General features: G+C 43.8%; 2 protein-coding genes across 2 annotated transcripts in view; one reads left to right on the forward strand and one right to left on the reverse strand.

The window, feature by feature from the left end:
* GOLM1 (golgi membrane protein 1) overlaps positions 1-7,040 on the forward strand; it is a 59,907-nt gene extending 52,867 nt beyond the window's left edge. The window contains exons 9-10 of the mRNA XM_053293765.1: positions 6,211-6,336; positions 6,921-7,040. Coding sequence (XP_053149740.1) covers positions 6,211-6,336; positions 6,921-6,994 — 200 coding nt within the window. The 3' untranslated portion in view covers positions 6,995-7,040. The remainder of the gene's footprint in view (positions 1-6,210; positions 6,337-6,920) is intronic.
* A 1,987-nt stretch (positions 7,041-9,027) lies between these two features.
* NAA35 (N-alpha-acetyltransferase 35, NatC auxiliary subunit) overlaps positions 9,028-19,961 on the reverse strand; it is a 43,632-nt gene continuing 32,698 nt past the window's right edge. Inside the window, exons 20-23 of the mRNA XM_053293764.1 lie at positions 19,815-19,955; positions 19,160-19,282; positions 17,136-17,216; positions 9,028-9,338 (exon numbers count right to left, since the gene is read on the reverse strand). Coding sequence (XP_053149739.1) covers positions 9,279-9,338; positions 17,136-17,216; positions 19,160-19,282; positions 19,815-19,955 — 405 coding nt within the window. The 3' untranslated portion in view covers positions 9,028-9,278. The remainder of the gene's footprint in view (positions 9,339-17,135; positions 17,217-19,159; positions 19,283-19,814; positions 19,956-19,961) is intronic.

Consider the following 19,961-nt stretch of genomic DNA (forward strand, 5'->3'; position numbering starts at 1 on the left):
ATGGGAGTAAAGGTAAAGTGTACCATCAAGTCAATTTTGACTCCTGGTGCCCACAGAGGCCTGTTGTTTTCTTTAGTAGAATACAGGAGGGGTTTACCATTGCCTCCTCCTGCTCAGTATGAGATGATGCCTTTCAGCACCTTTCTATATCACTGCTGCCCGATATAGTACCAGTGGGGATTTGAACCAGAAACCTTCTGCTTGTTAGTCAAGCATTTCCCCACTGCACCACTTAATTCAATGGGAGTACTCAGAGTTAAGTACTCAGTGTTAAGTTTCTGAAACCTGTCATTCAGGCTGAGAGGATGAGTATTCTGAGCTTCAGAATGTAGCCAATTAGGAGCAAGGTGGAAGGTTTTCTTCTGTAATGAACACTAGGAATGTGCAGAACATTCCGAGCTCAGAACGTTCCACCTCAAAACAGGCTATTTCTAGTCTATGCTCAGAACAGAATGCCTTTCAAAGGAAGAGGCTGTTCTGAGCTTGTAATGGCCCGTTTCAAGTTGGAACATTCAGAGCATGTCACATGCCATTTTGGAATCCAAAATGATGCTCTTCTGGCCTCTGCACATGTGTAGCGGCCATTTTCGTGGTTAGCACCACCACGCAAATGGTTGTCGCGCATGCACAGAGGCTAGAAGAGTGCCATTTTGGATTCCAAAATGGCTCTTAGAACATTCTAATGGAACAAGCGGCTTGCCCAGTTTCTCTGGCGGAATGTTCCGTGGATTTAACATTCTGTTTTGATCTCGTAACAGAACTCTAAACCTGTTCTGTGCACATCCCTAGTAGACACATTGCTCAGGAGGCGTTGACTTCAAGCTGGCAGTCCTCAGGTGGAGAACAAAGAGAGCACCTGAAACATGGGTAGGCAGGGGGGCTCTGAGTATCCCCTAGGAGTCTTTGAAGGGGATACTCAGAGCCCTCCGGCCTCCCCACGCTTCAAGTACCTAGGTCTACTAGCAAGGGAGGATCTACCATACAATTGAACAAATGTTTGCAATGAACACAGGCCACTACTAGGGGGAGCTGCACCTGAATTGCATACTTAATATTTTCCCCATAGGGATCAATGGGAAACTAAAAAATATTAATTACTTGTGAATGGCTGGACAGAAAGCTCCGAAATTTCATATGGTGTTCCTACATAATGGTAGCACTAAATGTGTGGATGTTCAAGGAGATCAGACCACCCATTTATTTTTAATGATTTTAAAAAGTTTTTAAATTAAAGTGTAAAATTAATTAAATTGAATAAAATCAGCTTAATTCAAATTAAATTATGTTCTTAAATGATGTGGTAACATTTAATGCTACCACCATATGAATTTTGAGCATTTTCTGTCCAACCATTCTGGAATTATAACATGGTATGCAACAAATGGGGGTACTACTCATTTTTATGTGAAGGCAAGGGGCAGTTTCCTCCAAATGAGGCTTGAATAATGGACAGCATTGGGGATTCAGTGCCAGAAATCTTGTAACTTTCTGCCAAGGGACAAAGCAGTTATGGCGCTTCTAACAGTTTTAAACTCTTTTAAAAAATCATTAAAAATCAACAAGTGAACCAATATGTTTGAATTGGTTCACTTAATGCTATCATCATGTGATAGCATTAAGTATTTAATGCCATGGGAAATATTTAGAGCTTTCTGCCCATCTGTTTGGGAGTAGTTCATCTTTTTGAGTTCCCCATTGATCCCTATGGGGAAACCTATCTGATTAGGCCATGTTCAGCTCTTGCACACAAGCCCCCTTAGAGCTTGCTATACCACTGGGTACTATTTGGTACCCCTGCACTAAAACAATTCTTGGGCCACTCTTCTCTTGCTTCACTTTTATGAATAAGAAGCCTCTCTGTTCTCTGGCCAGGAGATATTTTTATAGCATCAGCTCCAGACTAAACTGCTCTAGTACAATAGAGAGAATATCCTACACACATATTTATTTCCTCTACTGTGTTGGTAGAATTACCATTCAGAAGTAAAAGTTGAAGGCTTTTTAATCACAGTTCAGGCAACCCTATGTCTCCAAAGCTTATGCATACCCACCTTTTCCCAGCTGTACAGGCCTTGGTGGCAGTGATCAATTTTTCTCCTGCAGAGGGTATTCTACTATCTTGCCTAAAAATGGAAGTTGCATGCCCTCTGTTAAATAACCCACCCACCCCTGAGATTGCCATTGTATTGGATAATTACTTGGAGAAGGTGCTTGAGTGTGCAGTGTCACATTTGGATGGGACTGAAGCTCTTGACCAGTTTTAGCCCAGCTTGTGGCTCAGTTTCAGGATCAGAACAGACATGGTTGACCTAAGAGGTTCCACCTTCGGCAATGGTGTCTCATAGGCTTCTAGAGGAGAACAACTCACCCTATTCAATTCAGGATTTATTTATTATTTATTTAAAATATTTATACCCCGTGCAAATATTTATACTCCAGTGCACTACTGCTTGGGGCAGCTCAGAACAAAGATATACACAGATACAATAAAGCTAATACAATTAACTAATTTTTTTTTAAAGTCAGATTAAAAACCACAATTATTAGGTTCAAATTAAAACTGAAAACTATAAAAAGCTAAAGAACCTACCAGATATAACAAAATAATAATGGCGCATTAAAAAGCCTCCTTTAAAAGGTGTGTTTTAAGATGTTTAGGATAGCCTCTCCCCAGTGGCTTTGGTGTTGTGTGTGTGTGTGTGTGCGCGCGCACGCCTGTGCGCACTCCACCACCCATCCCCCAATATTATACGCACTTCTGGGACAGGGAACAACTTTATTGTACCTTGCTCTGTAAACCGCTTTGAGAACTCTTTTGAAAAGCAGGATATGGATATTTGTAATTATAACAGTAAGCTGCAACTATTACTATTATAATAGTAAGCTGCAATTAAATGCAGACACGACAGAGGCTCTACTGGTCAGTCACAGCCCTCCATGCTGATGTGACCACTGTAGAAAGGAACCCTCCTACTCTGCTCCTGACTGGGCTGGCTGTTTGCTGAAACTGTGTACCACTCCCCTCAGTCTGACAGCCTTCAGAAAATTAGCACCCACACAAAATTTTGATGGGGTGCCTGAACTTAAGGTTTGCAACAGAAAGGGTACACTTTTGTTAAAGTTTGAGAACCCCTAAGCCAGTGGTTCCCAACCTGGGTTCCTCCAGATGTTGCTGAACCACAACTCCCGGCATCCCCAGCTACAATTTATTATGGCTGGGGATGTGCTGGGAGTTGAAGTTCAGCAACATCTGGAGGAACCCAGGTTGGGAACCACTGCCCTAGGCTATGGTATCTCCGCCTGTTCTGGATGGGATTACACTTCTCTTGAAGAACTAGACAGTTTGGGAGTACTTCTGAACTTAGCATTACTCTTGGTTGTCCAGGTGACTGCTGTGGCCTGGAGTGCTCTTGCCCAGCTAAAGCTGGTGTACCACTTATGCCTGTTTCTGTTTCTGCCTCGAGCAGACCTGGCCACAGCTATCCATTCTTCCATTAGTTCTTGACTGGATTCCTTAACATTTTCTAGGAAGGCTCTTCTGAGTGTCCCACTGCCGTCTGAGGCTCTGCTAGTGGTAACATACAAGTGGGCCTTCTCTGTGGTGTCCCCCACCCTGTAGAATTTCCTGTTGTATGAGATGTGATTTGCATTCTCAATGTGCATGTTCTGGCATAAGCTGGAGACCACAGTTGTCATGAGTGACACATAGCGACACCTCAACAGCATAGTTTGTGATGATGTCATCCAGTCCAATTCTAGATGGCAGATGCATGAATGTTTAAGGCTGAAGTAGGCTAACTTGTGAGGATGGTAATTTATTAATAAGGATTATAGTGAATGGAAAGTAGGCAGATTCTTACTATAACTACTTGTATTTTTTGTGTGTATTCACTTGTTTTGTTGCTGCTGATTAATTTGGTTTTTGTTTTTAATTTGTTGAAAGATAATTTTGGGTCCCTTCTGGGAGAAACATGGGATTTTGTTTTAATGTGCAATACTGGCTGAAGGTCAGTCTGTGTTAGCAGTTTAGGGCTTCATGGGCTCCATGAAACTCACTGGGTGACTCCAGGCCAGTCATGTATCTCTCAGCCTAACCTACCTCACAGGGTTGTTGTGAGGATAAAAATAAGCATGTACACCACTCTGGGATCCTGGGAGGAAGAGCAGGATATAAATGTAAATAAATAAGTCTAGTCTCCATATGGAGATGCTGCATGTGAAGGTATAGCACATGTGCACTATATGTGCTTATTATATGCACTAGCATGATTGCATAGTTTCTGCAGCAACACCATTCAAGAATGTGGCATGGGCATGACCATCTGATGCCGAGGTAGACTTTGCTTCAAGTATCCAGGCTCTGGGCCATGTTTCTGTACAAGTGAGTGCCCCCACCTCAAATTGTGCTTTGACCGGTAATCAGTGAAAAACATTGAAGCCTCAGTAAGAGACACTCCTCTGGTATACACCTGTGTCTAGCAATTGTATTGCAAACTAACTAAAGTTTCTGAAGAGTCTTCAAGGGCAAGCTTGCTATAATGCACAGATAACTGTAGTAAGGCTTTCTGTATCCAGAAGACCAGTTAGTGAAACATGTTCTCAGCCACTTGGGTTTCTAGGCTAGTTTTATGAGCATCTACTGAATCTGATATTTTAGTCCCCCTATGAATGGGGAGTGTAACCCCATTCAAAACAGGCTTGATTCTACCTCCCTAGCTAGGCCAACCACTCACTTCCAATGCCTCCATCTTTTCTGGATTGAGCTTGTTCATCGGCCTTTATCCACTGCACTCCACTATAAATTCCAGCCCTGGGGTCAGCACTTCTTTATATCAGAGCCAGGTGTCAACTGCAATCTTTAATAGGAAGGAGATAATTACACCTCGAGTGCTAAGGCTATTTAGCACACATCTTTGTCAGTAAGCCTAGGTTAGATGGTTTTCTATCTTCTTCAGCTGGCTTTGCATAACTGAAGAAATTGCAGCTGAAAACCAAGCAGCAAACAAAATATTGAAACCTACAACCATCTCTATTAGAAGTGGTAGGTAAAATGCGCCATCAAGTTGGTTTCGACTCCTGGTGCCCACAGAGCCCTGTAGTCTTCTTTTGGTATAATACAGGAAGGGTTTACCATTGCCTCCTCCCACGCAGTATGAGATGATGCCTTTCAGCATCTTCCTATATCACTGCTGCCCAATATAATACCAGCGGGGAATCCCCGGCAACTGTCTACATGTTAGTCAAGCATTTCCCCACTGCGCCACTTAAGGTGGCTAGAAGTGGTAGGTAGATTGGTTTTATGAAGTAGGAGGTGCTTTAAAATTCTTTAAAGAACCTGCCTCCTACTGAACAACAGATCAAGAACAATCAAAGTGCTAGTAGTATTTTTAGTGATGGAGTACTAGATCTAAATTTTCTGCTCAAATGTATTCATAATTTCAAACGGCAAGTTAGCTTATCCTTTTGTGTCTAAAGCAAGCTGAGATCTAAGATTTAAACTCTTAAATGTGGTTCTGTTTGCACATTTGAGACTATGTGCAGCAAAAAGCTGAAAGCAAACCCAGGGCCGGACTGGGGGTACGAAGAGGGTGGTGGAATGTACGTGAGGAGGGCACCTTTTACTGTAGTGATTCTCTTTATTTAGCAGGGGGAGAGTAATTGGCCCTATCCACCCCCAGCACAGTACTTCCAGTGACTGTTGCTGGTGTCTATCTTATGTTTCGTTTGAGAATGTGAGCCCTTTGGGGACTGGGAGCCATCTTATTTATTTATTGTTTCTCTCTGTGTAAACCGCCTTGAGCTATTTTTGGAAGGGCGGTGTAGAAATTGAAATAATAATAATAATAATAATATTCTGCGATGATATCTATAATAACAATTGACAATAAAATTCAGCCATCCCAGGTCCTTGGGAAGGACTCGATGTCTGGATAAAACAAACCAGTCAATAACACCTGTCTGACTGTGTAAACAAGAAATAATAATAATAGGGTTTTGAGCAGAATGGGTACTTAAGTGTGGGAGTATTCATGCTGCCAAGTACAGCGGGGTGCAGGGGCGCCCTGCGGATGGGGCGCACCAGGAATATGCTCTGCGGGCCAGTCTGAGCCTGAGCAAACTCAAATTCAAGAATATTACAGCAAACCATTTGAAATTCAAGAATATTACAGCAAAGATGCATAAAGGATTTTTTTGGACTTGGCATTGCAGGTGAATTTGGAATCAAAAGAGCAAGCCAGGAAAACAAAGGAGTGGAATACAATTTAGATGTGAATGAGGCAGAATCTGAAACAGATAAACAAGCTGCTCTTGTTGACCATCAAGACAACTTTAATGGTAAGTCTCCCTACTGTCTTCTGAATTTTCTGCATTGCTCTAAGTTTTAGAACTCTTTCAAAATGGTGATTGCCATTTATCATATAGAGAGCCAGCATAGTGGTTAGAGTGTTGGACTAGGAATGGGAAGACCAGAGTTCAAATCCCCATTCAACCATGAAATGCTCTGGGTGACTCTGGGCCAGTCATGTATCTCTCTGCCTAACCTACCTCACAGGGTTGTTAAGATAAACATAACCATCTACCCATGTACATTGTGCAGATAAACAGAACTCTGAGCTCCTCTGAGGAAAAGCGGGATATAAATGTAATAAATCAAATAAATCCATAGCCATATATGGGCTCCATAAATATTTTTCTTCATTTCAAAATAATGAGATTCATAGATGGAGAGAGAACTGATTTGGCAGCATGTTAAAAAAAAAAAAAGTAGCTGCTGTATTTCCTTTTGGAGGAAAAAGTTTAGATGAGACCTTACCACAACTGAAAGAGTGTATCTTGAACAATGATCCAGGACAGGCAAAATGTTGTCTTTCCATCTTTTTCAATACATTGAAAATTTCACCAAAGTTTTCTTCTTTCAGTCAAGAATCTTGAAGATCTCAACATACAAAACCACTTATTTAAGCTTGGTGAAGAGCATCAACAGAAGCTGTGAAGTCAATGTGTTGCTGTTGCAAAAAATAAACAAAACCAGTCCATCTCTTCAAGGCTTGAAAAACTGAACTTTGGTCAATCACTGTTAGGATTTATTTAAATATGTTCTGACCTATTCTTCTAAACTGATCTTTAAGTGGTGCATTGGCATTACAAAAGAACTTGGCCATCTATCTAAGAAACGGAGCCAATTGTTTTGTGAAAGGAAAACAATGCTGAATGAATTAGTTCACAAGCCCAAGGGTCCTGGAAGGAAACAAGTAGAACAGGTGCTGAGAACAATGTAAATCAATGTCCAATAACAGTCACTGTAAACAAGTCGGATACTTCTGCCTTCTTAGCTGCTTCTGAATAAGTAGCTAGAACAACACTAACCACTCTTTTACAGGCCAATTAGAAAAAAGTACTTTGGGATAGAAGTGGAGAGAAAATATTAAGACAGGTATTGGCAAAAGCTTCAAGGTTAGAGTGTTGCAGTGTTACAAAGATGCAGATCTCTTATTTCCAGACTTCCACTGCATTCATGTAGGCAGCAAAAGTTATCTCAAAGTCAGACCAAGAAAGATCACTTTATCTCAGGACTTTTCAGTTAACCTAAAGACACCTTAATGTATACTGTGACAAGTCTGTGCTTGCTTATATGCTTGAAGTAAGTCAGTCAGAAACCTTTGAGGTAGAATCTGCTTTTCATGTGGACAGGTGGGGGGGAGTATAACTGGATAAGCCTGCTTTCTTCCACAGAAAGTGGCTCTTTGGTGCTGTAGTGATCCTTCATGAATTATACATCTACATGCAGCATAGATAATACTGATCACACTTGAGGTCTTACCAAACAAAGCCACATTTTGAACTGGAACCCAGAACACTTTCTTAAACAAGGATTTTGAAAAACCAAGTTCTAAAACAGATCCACTGTTTGATTTCTAGCTTCAGTTTCTCTTACTCAACCTCATCAGCTAGATTTATTAAAGCTACAGTCCCCTGCATGCATACTTAAGAGTAAGACCTGTTGAACACAATGAAGCTTTACGTAAACAGAAACAGGCTGTAAGGTTAAGAGCCATGTCTATCAAAATCAAGTATATTTGGAAAGTTAACTTGAGTTTTGTCAATAAGGATGGACAAATCTTGGCTCTATATTCCTTGAAAAATCTATTAAACTTCAGTTATATCTAGATTTTAGGTCTAATGTATTTAGGCTATCAAGTAGTCAACTCTTATTCTTTAAATTCTTTTTCTTCTTACCTAATAAGCTATGTGGTTCCTTTTGGTTACATAGGAATATCCCTATTTATATAACCATGCTAATGAGTTTAATGCTTCACAAATCATCCCTGCCTTACAAAACACTCCAACATGTGTAAATAACTCCACTGAAAACTTACTGACCAAATGTTAACAGTTCATAAAACATTTGGCTAACCTATCGGGAAGTGGCCAAAACATAGTCCTAGCACTGGAGGGGGAAAACTGCACACAATAAGCTTTTAATGAGCAAAGTAAAAGATGCAATCACATAGGAACCCAGCAAAGAAACCTACAGTAGTGCAAAATCAAATTCCTGGTATAAATTCCTTTGACCAAATGCAGACTGTGGTCATTAATGGCCACAGCAAGAAATCTCAGCTGCCAAACCAGAAGGCAACCCCACCCCTGCAGTAAGTGTGGAGCCTTCCAGGTCTGTATTGAATCTCCATAGACTAAGCTCATCTATGACCAGAGCAGGAAACAATGCTCAGCCATCCTTCTCCTTTTACAAGTTGTTTATTCTAATTGCATACCCTTTAAAATTTAATGCCTAGCAAGGCTGGAAATGGGTGTTTTAGTTTTAATTTTAAGCTACACAAGTGTGAATAATTACATAAACATGCACCACCACCAGAGCATTTGGGGGAGGGGGTGGTGTTTAGGGCTGAAGCCTACTTTTAACAATGTGTATCAAGATATAACAGCTCCCTTACTGCATTACTTTCAAAGTACTCAAGAGTGTTATGAAATGCTTACATTGAAATGTTATGAAATGTTCAAACACCATTCATAAAAATGATTTATGGATAAATCTAATAAATTGAACAATGCTTCAACAATGTAGTTGATAAAATCAGTTCCAGTAGAATATTACACAAACCACTTTAAAACAGCAGTTGTCAGACAGGTAAGGAAGTCAGTAATTACTCCCAATACAACAGTACTTTTTATCAAAGAGTGCCATCTCCTTTCCGAGCACAATATAAAAGCCCATCCAACACAAATTATAGTTCGTTTATCCTCCTAGCCCTCATTTTTCAAACAAGCTTCACAACTGGGAAGTATCTGTGAGGGGAGAAGTCAAATTCTGGTGGTACCTAGAAGAAAAAGTAAAGGATTTAGTGTATTTAACGTTTTCCTACTGCCCAAAACCTGCATCTGAGCAGTGTACAAACATTCACAACAAAAAAACTGCAAGTATTTTAATTAAAGAAAAAATGTTACAGTAAACTGCAACTAAGAATATATATATATAATTCTGAAACCAGATCTCTGCTCATACACAGAACTGCTAGGTCAGACACAACCATCTCAGGCAATGCTTGTACTAGAGATGCTACCAATTCCACCAGATGCACAATTTAGAAGAGGATGAATAGTTGGCACTTACCAGAAAGGCCATTCTCCGCAGTGGTCAGGAGTGTATCCATAGGTTAGGCTGTTCTTCCTACCTGCTCCACAGGGCCAATAGCAAAGTAGCTCAGATAAGCCATGTAGGAGAGGCATAATCACTGCCTTCCAGGTTCCAAGCCACTAACTTGCTCTGGTGCCAACAACTAACACACACTGGTAAACCAAACAGTAGCAAAACCACCAAAGGAAGGAAGGACTCCCAAGGAATGAGTTATGACTAGCATTATACCTCAGATGGGCCCTCCCCAGAAAATGCCCAGACCCGACAATGAACTGGGTGAGCTGAGATGCACTCCTGACCACTGAGGAGAATGATCTTTCTGAAAAGTGCCAATGATTCATTCTCCCTCAGTGGCATTGTTCCCTCCTACAGGGATTCCCAGATGTTCACTACAACTCCCAGCATCCCCAGCTGCAGTGGCCTATGGCTGGGAATTATGGGAGTTGTAGTCAACAACATTTGGGAATCCCTGTTAGAGGGAACACTACTCAGTGGAAGAGTATATCAATAGAAGGCATATGCAACCTCCCTCATTAATGGGGGGGGGAGCTAAGGGTCAGGCCAGATGCTTCTCCCAAAGGAGACAGAGGAAAGACAGCAGCTTAAAGTGCCAAACAAAAGAAGGTCATTGAAGTGGCTGTCCTGCAAATATTGATAAGCGGGACCCGAACAGAGAATGCTGAAGGTGTGGCTGTGATTCTATTAGAGTGGGCTGAAGGAATCAAACACTTGGAAGGAAAATGCTAGGCTTATACACTAATGAATCCAACAAGCCAGAGTATTACTGAAGACCTTATACTCAATGAATGGTCATGAAAGGAAACAAAGAGATTCAGAGACTCTTAGAACACTTCAAATTTTTACTGTCTTTCTAACATCTAGAGTATGCCACACCTTTTCTTTGGGCGGAGGAGGAGGATTGGAGCAGAAAAAGGTAACATCAGCTCCTGAGACTTGTGAAAGAAAAAGTTAATTCTTGGAATAAATGTAGTATCTGTTCTTAACAGAACAGGTAGATTAGAAAAAAATCCTTCTACACAGAGCAGAGTTGTTGCTCTGATAAACTGCAGGCAGCAAAGGGACCAGCCAGAACTGATGCAGTGGCTGGCACCTGCCTTTTTAAAATGTTCAGTCTCAGCCCCACATCCAAGCCATTCTGAAGAAGGGCAATAATTTGCACTATAGAGGAAAATAGAGGTTGATGTTATTAAACTGCACCATATTTTGTTTGTGGAAGATCTTTGTGATGACAAAATGGTTTCTCAAATCTGTGGAATGTATCCACTGGCCCTCAAACATACAGGCACAGTGCTTCATCCAGTCCAGTTCTAGATGAACCACTGAGCCCTGGAATAGGAGACAAGGGTTGAAGCCTAGGAACAGGGGGCAAGGGGTTCCCAAGAGAAGTCTATGGGGTGTGGCCAGTTTGGTGACATAAGGTTCTGCTTATTGTTTGGCGCTACAGGTTGAGTATCCCTTATCCGGACTGCTTGGGACCAGATGTGTTCTGGATTTCGGAGTTATGAGATATCTTGGGCATGGGATCCAAGTCAACGCACAAAATGTTACTGTATTTTCCCTCTAGCGCCAAAGTGAGAACATGAAAAAATATCTAAAAGCTTCACAATAAAAACAGAGCCACAACTAGAGAGAATTAAAAATTACAGCATGTTTAAAAGCAGCAAAATTGGGAATCTGAGCGAGTGAATAGGGCTCTCCTTCTCTCCTCTTCCGCTTTTAAAATGTTGATTTTACCCGGGGCGAAGGGCTCAGCATCTCCCCAAGGGAATGTGTAGCATCCAGCCAGCAGCACCTCCTCCTGGCGGAAATTGAGAGTTGGGAGGGACCCGGATGGGAGAAGGGTGGGTGGGCTTGCAAGTGCAAAGGTGGTCTGCTTTTGCTTTTTCTGCTTGTGGATCGGGTATACACAAGGAGAGGAAGGCTGCACCTTCAGCCAGCTCGGTTTGGGAACTGAAGTGTTTTCCTTTTGCTAGTGAGCTGTGCGTGTGCGAGAGAGATTATTAAAGCAGTCATCAAGGCTTATAAATGAATGAATGAATGAATGAATGAATGTTTGTAGCTTGCTGCCTGATGGCTTTCTGGCATAAACAAGGTCCATCAGGCTGGGACTTGCAACGGGTCTTCTAAAGCTACTAGTCACTGTAGTTCATTGGAGGAAGGTGATCAGGAAATGCATATGAAAATGTGTAAGAAGATCGCCCAGCTCACCAAGATAATAAATAAATTTTGTTTTTTGTTTTGCTATGGCACACGCCATGGTGGTTTCCGGATTTCGGAGCATTCCTGATTTTGGATGTCCGGATAAGGAATACTCAACCTGTATATAGCTGTTGGAGGGAATTAGAACAGCCTAGTGCCAGCTGGTTGTCAAGGCATCTCCTGCTTCCTCTCCTCCTGAACATCCCTAGATTGGAAGCAGGGCAGTTTTGCATTCTCCAGGGTACAAAAAAAAATAAAAAATCCACTACCAGCTGATTGAACCTACACACTATGCATTCAAAGGCCTGATTGCTGAAAGCTCTTTCTGCCTGGTCAATCTATCTGTGGCTTAACCAGACTGCTCACACATTCAATTCCCCCTACAGATCGGCTGTGAGAAGTCACACTGGCCCCTGCCCATGTTAAAACCAGTGACCTGGACCTTGTGCTGCCCTACCAGTTGAGATGGACCTTGGCAGTAAAGCTGTCAGTTCTGATTACATGATAATACATCATAACTATCTGGAATTCTGGGAGAGTGTTTTTGATCACCTGGAGTCCCAACCAGTTGCTGCTGTGTTGCCTCTTCTCCCTGGACCACTGACCCTGAGCTACCCAGTAGCTTCAGTGGGGATCCCCTCCTCACAGACTTCTATCAACAACAACAAATATTTATATACCACTTTTCAACAAAAGTTTCCAAAGCGGTTTACATAGATAAATAATAAATGTATATATTATGTGGATCCCTGTCACCAATGAGCTCACAATCTAAAAAGAAACATACAGTAAGACAGAAACCAACAACAGTCACTGAAGGTACTGTGCTGGGGATGGAAAGGGCCAGTTACTCTCCCCCTGCTAAATAAAGAGAATCACCATGTTAATAAGGTGCCTCTTTGCCCAGGTGTCAGTGGTAAACTGAACCCTTTTGTGTGGGTAGAGGGTTGCTGGGGAGGACCACCGCTGCAGAGATGCCATTACCCGAGATGGCTCTCCTTAGATATCTGGCAACAATCTGGTCCTGCCAAGGCAACAGAGACCACTGAAGGTGGTGTACTTGAAATCTTGCCCAAGGAACCATCTCTATGGGGAAAATCATGGATCCCTCGAGTTGCGCATAGGGCTAAATGACAATCCCAAAGTCATTGGGAGATCTGTAACTTGATCCTCCTATTGGGCTGAGAGTTCTGGATTCTCTTGAAGGAGGCATTATCTCTAAAGTATGCTCTGGGCCTATTCCACTGACTTCGCCCCTGACTAAGATGGTTGTGAATGGGGGATCTGGGTGTCTAAAAGGAAGAATTGGACATTTGGTTTGCTCTTTTATCCTCCTTTGAAGGAGGTGGCATGGCCTTTTGGTTTTTAGTCTCAAGCAAGTCCAAACTTTCACCAAATAACTTGCCACCCTTGAAGGGTATGGTAGCCAGGTTAGAATAAGAATTCTGATGGACTTTCCAACCCTTGAAGCTTAAGTGTTTCCTAATAGTCACATCGCATTCCAGGGCTCTGGCAGAAATCTGCAGTGTAGCATCTGCCATGAAGGCAAAAAAAAAAAAAAAAAGGCTTTTTGCCCAGTTTGTTCAACCCTTGCCTCAGTTTGGAGTTGCCTGGGAGGAACTCATTGCAAAGGTTCCTTACCCATAATATGGATGCCTGGGTAAAGATGGATGAGGCCACAGAGGCTCTCAGGGCCAGGACTGAGGCCTAGGGATGTGCACAGAACCGGGCGGGGCAGGCACGAAGGTGGGGTGAGGGTGCACTTACCCCTCCCTCCATTCCCCTCCACCAGGGCAGCAGTGTACCTCCCTGCCGCCCTGTTGCTGCCTTTCCCAGAAGTAGGCGAGGTAGGCACGTCACAAACACATCGGATACTTTCGCCTACTTCCGGGAAAGGCAGCAACAGGGTGGCAGGGAGGTATACTTCCGCCCCGGTGGGGGAATGAGGGAGGGCTAAGTGCACCCTCACCCACCCTTAAAGCAGAACTCCCCCACACCCGCCTTCAAACTGGCGGAACTGCCCACCATTCGAACCATAACAGTTCAGAGAACCATAAAGGGCCTACGAACCAGTTCCATGCACATCCCTACTGAGGCCTTGAGCAACTGCCTTAAAATGGCATCGCACCTTTTACCACTGGATTTTTTTTAATTTGTCCCCCTTCCCAGGGCACTACCTGGCCTTTAACCAAGGCAGCAGCCATGGGCACCTCAGCCAAAAGAACCCTCAACATGTCCATGATTGCTTTGGGGGTCAGATAAAAGCATTTCATGGTACCTGAAGGACCCCCTGCTCTTGTCTGGGTTAGAGCATTCTGAATGGATGGTCTGTGTAAAAAGCTGTGGGCATGGGATAGTATCCTAAGTGAGCAGGGAGGGTGGAAAGACCTGCTAGTTACCCTCTGATTCTATGGGTGCAGAATGCCCTTGCCCTTCTAGATTGAGGGTCCTATGGGCCTTGTGCAGTAACCTGGCAAAATCTCCCTGGAAGAAAATCCTGAGAAGCAGAATGAGCTGGGCCAGCTTCCTCCTTGCATAATTCACCCTCCTCCTTGCCTGAAGAGGAATTGTCTAAGTCATCTCTGGGATGGGAAAAGATCAATAGGATCTGGCTGGAGTGGAGCCCTGGGGACTAGAAACCCCTTAGGAGAAAGGGGTGGGCTCCTGGGAGCTGGAGAGCCTTGAGGGGAGAGGTGGGGTGCCTATGGGTCATCTGACTGCAGGTAGGAGGAGTGATTCCCGATCAGAGCTCTCACATGAGTGAACAGAGGCCTCTCTGCTTCTCTGGACTGGCAGTCACCCTCTACCTGCAGACCTCAGTACAGCAATCAGGTAATTTTGTAATGTGGGATTTTTCCACCTTCTTTGGTACTCTTCCGAGTTCTAATGGAGGGAGCTGGAGAGGTTTGAAGAGAGAGGATGGGTGCCTCCAGCATCCCCCCCCCCACCCGCAGATCATCTGGGTGGCCTAGACTCCTGATCAGAGCCCTCGCTGGAGTGAACAGAGGCCTCTCTTCAGTGGTGGTCACTTTCTATCTGCAGAAGTTGACATTGCAGAGTCAGGAGGCCCCCTGAGGGTTCTGTAAAGGAGGTTCTCTCTGCCTTTTGGGGGACTCTCCTGACCTGGCAAGAAGGCTTTTTCCTCACTTCTGAATATCCTCTAGGGCCAGTTCCTTGAGCCAGATTCCAATATATTTGGAGATTTTCTCAACCCACACCAGCACTTAACTCTTTGAACCCTGGGGCCATTTGGGACTGCCAAGACTCACATCTGATATATCCCAGCTAGGCCGCATATACTGGCCCTTGGGAACTTTAGGGCCTTCCTCTACGACATCAGAAGCGATTGTGGGACTGCCTGAGCGCCCAACTTTGCCTGCTGCGTACACGACCAATTCCCCACCATGAGGAGGCATTGGGTTGCAACTACTGCTGAGCTGGAAAGACAAGCGGGGTAGTCTCCATTTGGAAGACCATGGCTGCACCTTAGAGTCCTGCCACTTTTTTGGTTGGGACTCGGAATCTGCCCGAGATTTGCACATTAGGGGTGTGCATGAAACCGGCTGGCCTGGTTCAGTTTGAGTCCAAACCGGACCAGTTCGGTTTTGCCCCCCCATCACCCCCCCCATTTGGTTCAGAGGGGATTCGTGAACTTAAAAAAAATTCACGTACTCCCTCCGAGGGGCTTTTCCAAGGTCGTAGGGGAGGGGGGTCCGTGGAAGTTCCCTCCAACCCCTGCCAGCCTCTGTTATGCAGTAAATCAGCACATTTGGGCATACTTTGGCCCTTTCCCTCTGTTGCAGTGGCCATTTTGGAGGCTGCCATGCATACCCAGTGGGCCTCTGTGCAGCCTGCAGAGACCCCCACCCCTGTGGTCTTAGAGATGCCCCCCGGAGGGAGATAAGTGAATCTTTTTTTTAAAGTTTGGGAAAACACACTCCAGACGGCGGGGGGGCTTCAGTCTGGGGTCGAACCAAACCGGTTCGATGTCGAACTGGTTTGACATCAAACCAGTTTGCACATATCACAGCGTGTAGAGTATTCAGACTCATCCTAAAGGGAAGCCTCTCTCTCGCTGCTTCCTTCTCACTGTGCCATCCAAGCAATTAAACGAGGTTTGGCGGACTAAAAGAGAAAATCTTGGCTAGCTGATGCAGCCGTGTCCCTTCTTTTTCTCTCTGCTAGAGACACAAGGACAGAGAAGGCACCAAGGCTCCTGCTCTGGAGCTAGAATGATGGAAACTGGCAGGCAGTGGATATGCCCCTCCTACACAGGATATCTGAGCTGCTTGCCATTGGCCCAGATTCAGGAAAAGGTAGGAGGAGAAACCTGACCTCTGGATACATTCCTTCACTGAGGAAGAATCTATAGTTCCAACAGTGTCAGAACCATACCCAGGTTTAACCAGAATCTGCTCTGTATTTTTTATATAGGACACATACTGATATGGAGATGCTCCATATAGAAAAATGTGTGTGCTGTTGCTGCAAAGTAAGGGGTGTTTAATTTGCCACTAGCACATATAGAAAAACACTACATAGCCCCAAGATATGAGGTGTTAAGGTACCGGTGGGAGCTGTACACTGGCCACCCTTGTTGAAGATCTATTAATTTTACAAGAAGGATACAGTGGCCCATATTCTCCACAGCATTACGAAAGCAGAGCAAGTGCTCTATCCTCACAGGAGCCAGGCCACTAGCTGTGCTGAAGGCTCCCTGTGCAGCCCAGCATGCAGGGAGAGTGCAGGGAGGGAGGATGCAGAAAAGAGAGCTGGTCTTGTGGTAGCAAGCATGATTTGTCCCCTTAAGCTAAGCAGGATCCGCCCTGGTTGCATACGACAGGGAGACTAGAAGTGTGAGCGCTGTAAGATATTCCCCTTAGGGGATGGAGCCACTCTGGGAAGAGCATCTAGGCTCCAAGTTCCTTCCCTGGCAGCATCTCCCAGATAGGGCTGAGAGAGATTCCTGCCTGCAACCTTGGAGAAGCCACTGCCAGTCTGTGTAGACAAGACTGAGCGAGATGGACCTATGGTCTGACTCAGTATATGGCAGCTTCTTACGTTCCTATGTTCACTTCCTCTCTTCCCTGCAAAAGCCATTTTTGCTGCCAAAAACAAGTCCTTGAGGGTCACACAGGATGTTAACAGGAAGCAAATCACACCGATTACTCATAGCCCTCCAACTTGTGAGGTTTGCTAGATGCTCATCCTACAAGCACCACCGGTTTCAAAAGCGACCATTTTGCTACAATCTGCTTACTTTAGAATCCTTCTTGTGACCTCCTGCCAGTAGTTTCATGACCACAATATTGGGCTTAGCAACTTTAAGAATTCGATTGACCTAAAACAGAAACATCAAAATGTTACAATCTGCAGACAGGAAAATAAATTAACAATGAGTTCTTAAAACCTACAAATATTTAACATGGTACTGCCATTTAGAAATAGGCAAAGGTTTTTTGTTTTTTTACATAAGCACCAAACACTGTGGTTCCAAGGTATAATAATATGGACTAAGCCACATTGATAGGGTGGCCATTTTTAAAGAGTGGCAATAATCCAGTATACACAGAAGGCAACTGTATGCCTAACACTGTGCTAGATTGTGGCCAAGAACTTTTTAATAGCCTACATGTACGAAAATGGCTTTTCACATTGGGGAAGGAAAAAAAAGAGTCCCCCTCACCAAAACTCCATGGCAGACTACAGTGTGAGGGCAACAGATAAGCCACTGTTGCAAAGTTGATTAGAGAAGGCAGATCTGGTTACCCATGCCTTAGTCATGTTGCGACTGGATTACTGCAATGTGCTCTACATGGGCCAACCCTTGAAAAATATTTGGATGCTTCAGTTGGTGCAAAATGCAACTGCCAGGGTTCTACCTGGAACTGCTCGCTCAGAGCATATTACACCTATTCTGAAAGAGCTGCACTAGTCGCCAATTTGTTTCCAGACCCAATTAAAGGTGCTGGTTGTTAGGGATGTGCACGGAAATCTTCGGCCCCGGAAGTGGCCGGAAGTTGCGAGTGCGCGTGCGCCTGTTGCGTGCGTGCACGCCCTTCTGCCATGTGCGCGCGCATGCACCACGGGCGCATGCGCACTCACAACTTCCGACCACTTCCGGCCGACGGGGAAAACGGGGCGGCAGGGAGGAACGCTGCCGCCCCGATGGGCTTAAAAAAAACAACGCGCCGGTGGGGGAAATGCAGCAGGAGGGGTGAGTACACACTCCCCCGCCCTTAAAGCGCTACCCCTGCCAGCGCCGAAACCACCCCCAGTGCCGAAACGTTTCGGAGGCCTCCATAATGGCCTCCGAAACGTTTTGGGCACATGCCTACTGGTTGTTACCTTCAATGCCCTTAATGGCTTGGGCCCTGGATACCTGAAGGACTGCCTGCTTCCAAAGGTTTCTGCCCACCCAACAAGATCATCAGGCGGGCCTTTGTTCCGTGTGCCGACATTGAGTGAGGCTAGATTGTCATGCACAAGGGACAGGGCCTTCTCTGTTGCTGCCGCCACCACACTCTGGAATGCTCTCCCGGTAAACATTCACTCTTTGACAACTGTGAATGCTTTTAAAAAGACAACTAGAGACTTTATTTACTCAGGCTTTTACTTCCTCGAGGCTCCAGGTTTCTCAGCTTTCTTGCATTTGTTTCTAGGCATTTTATGATTCTAATGTTTGTTTGATTTTAAGGTTTTAAATGTAACTTATGGAATTGTGTTGTATTTTATCTTTTGTAAACCACCTTGAGATGAATTATGAAAGGTGGTATAAAAATTGAATAAAAATAAATAAATAAGCTGCTGTAGGACAATTAGTGGGAAAACAACTGTTAGCTAAACAGGGCTCAGACATCTAGAACAATAAGGAGTACACACAAAGAGAAGAGAGAACTAAAAATTAGTACTGAACAGCAAAACAGAACAGGCCCCTGCCAAAAGCTTTGGACAAAGTGAAATGTTGGGGGGCAGGGCAAGGCAGACAGAACCTCTCACAGCTCATCAAGATGAATCCTATGACAACCCATTTGCCTATTCAAGGACAACCCAGAAGACAGCCACCCAAATCTTTAGGCTTCAAGTATTTAGGGTGTGGCAGTACATTTGCTGCTAATAAGGATTCATACTAGCAAAGTTAGACATAGATCTGCATGTACCTTCCTTGCTCCTGAATATCATAATCATCCTGGATCCTATCATCAACCAAGGAAATTAGGTTTCATTGGTTCCTTGCAGATTTTAATAAAGGCCATTGCAATGTTTACTGGTTTAGTATCTCACCTCATTATCCGGGCTAGGAATATTCTCCAGTATCATTTTTGCTTGCTGGAAGTGTTTGCTAGCAGCCATGTAAAGATCAGAAGACTGAGGAGGGGGGCTGTATTTGTTTAGATCAGACATTTCCTAAATATTAAATAAGAACTTTTAAAATAATTGCCAAAAAATAAGGAATAAACTTCTATTATAGTTTCTAGCGCCATTTCAAAAGAACATCAGATCTATGATTTGTGCTACTAAATGCAGCTTGATTTGGCAACACGTTGAAGCAGAACAATTTGTAAAGATTTACACCTTAGTTCTCACATAACCCCACAGCTGAGCAATGATAATTTGTTCAAACATAAAAGAGGCAAGCACTCTATTTTGCCGCTCTAATGGAGTGTAAAAATATGTCCCAAGCTCTCTTTTATTTCATTTCTAAGCATGTGTCCATAGCAGTGTCCATGCTGCCTACTCCAAGGCAGGCAAGCAGGGAATGTCTGATATGTGCTTTATCTATTGAGCATGGAGGATTCCCAACAGATCATGGCATACCTCCAGTCCAAGGGAGAAATTACATCCCATCAATAATGATGTGCAAGGAAGACAAAATTTTGGTCCTTAAACTATTTTTTAAAGCTTTCATTCAATATGTAATAATATTACTATGGTTCACCTTGAACTGCAAATAGTGTACTGGTGGTGGTGTGATGACACTGTTGAATGGAGCAAACCTGTGCTCGTACCGAACTTGTTCACTATCGAGTTCAAACTTCGGTTTTCTTACTTTGCCATCCATATCAAAAGCAATCATAGTCTTCAG

The sequence above is a fragment of the Hemicordylus capensis genome, chromosome 2 (genome assembly GCF_027244095.1).
Source record: "Hemicordylus capensis ecotype Gifberg chromosome 2, rHemCap1.1.pri, whole genome shotgun sequence".
In the NCBI taxonomy this organism is placed as follows: Eukaryota; Metazoa; Chordata; class Lepidosauria; order Squamata; family Cordylidae; genus Hemicordylus; species Hemicordylus capensis.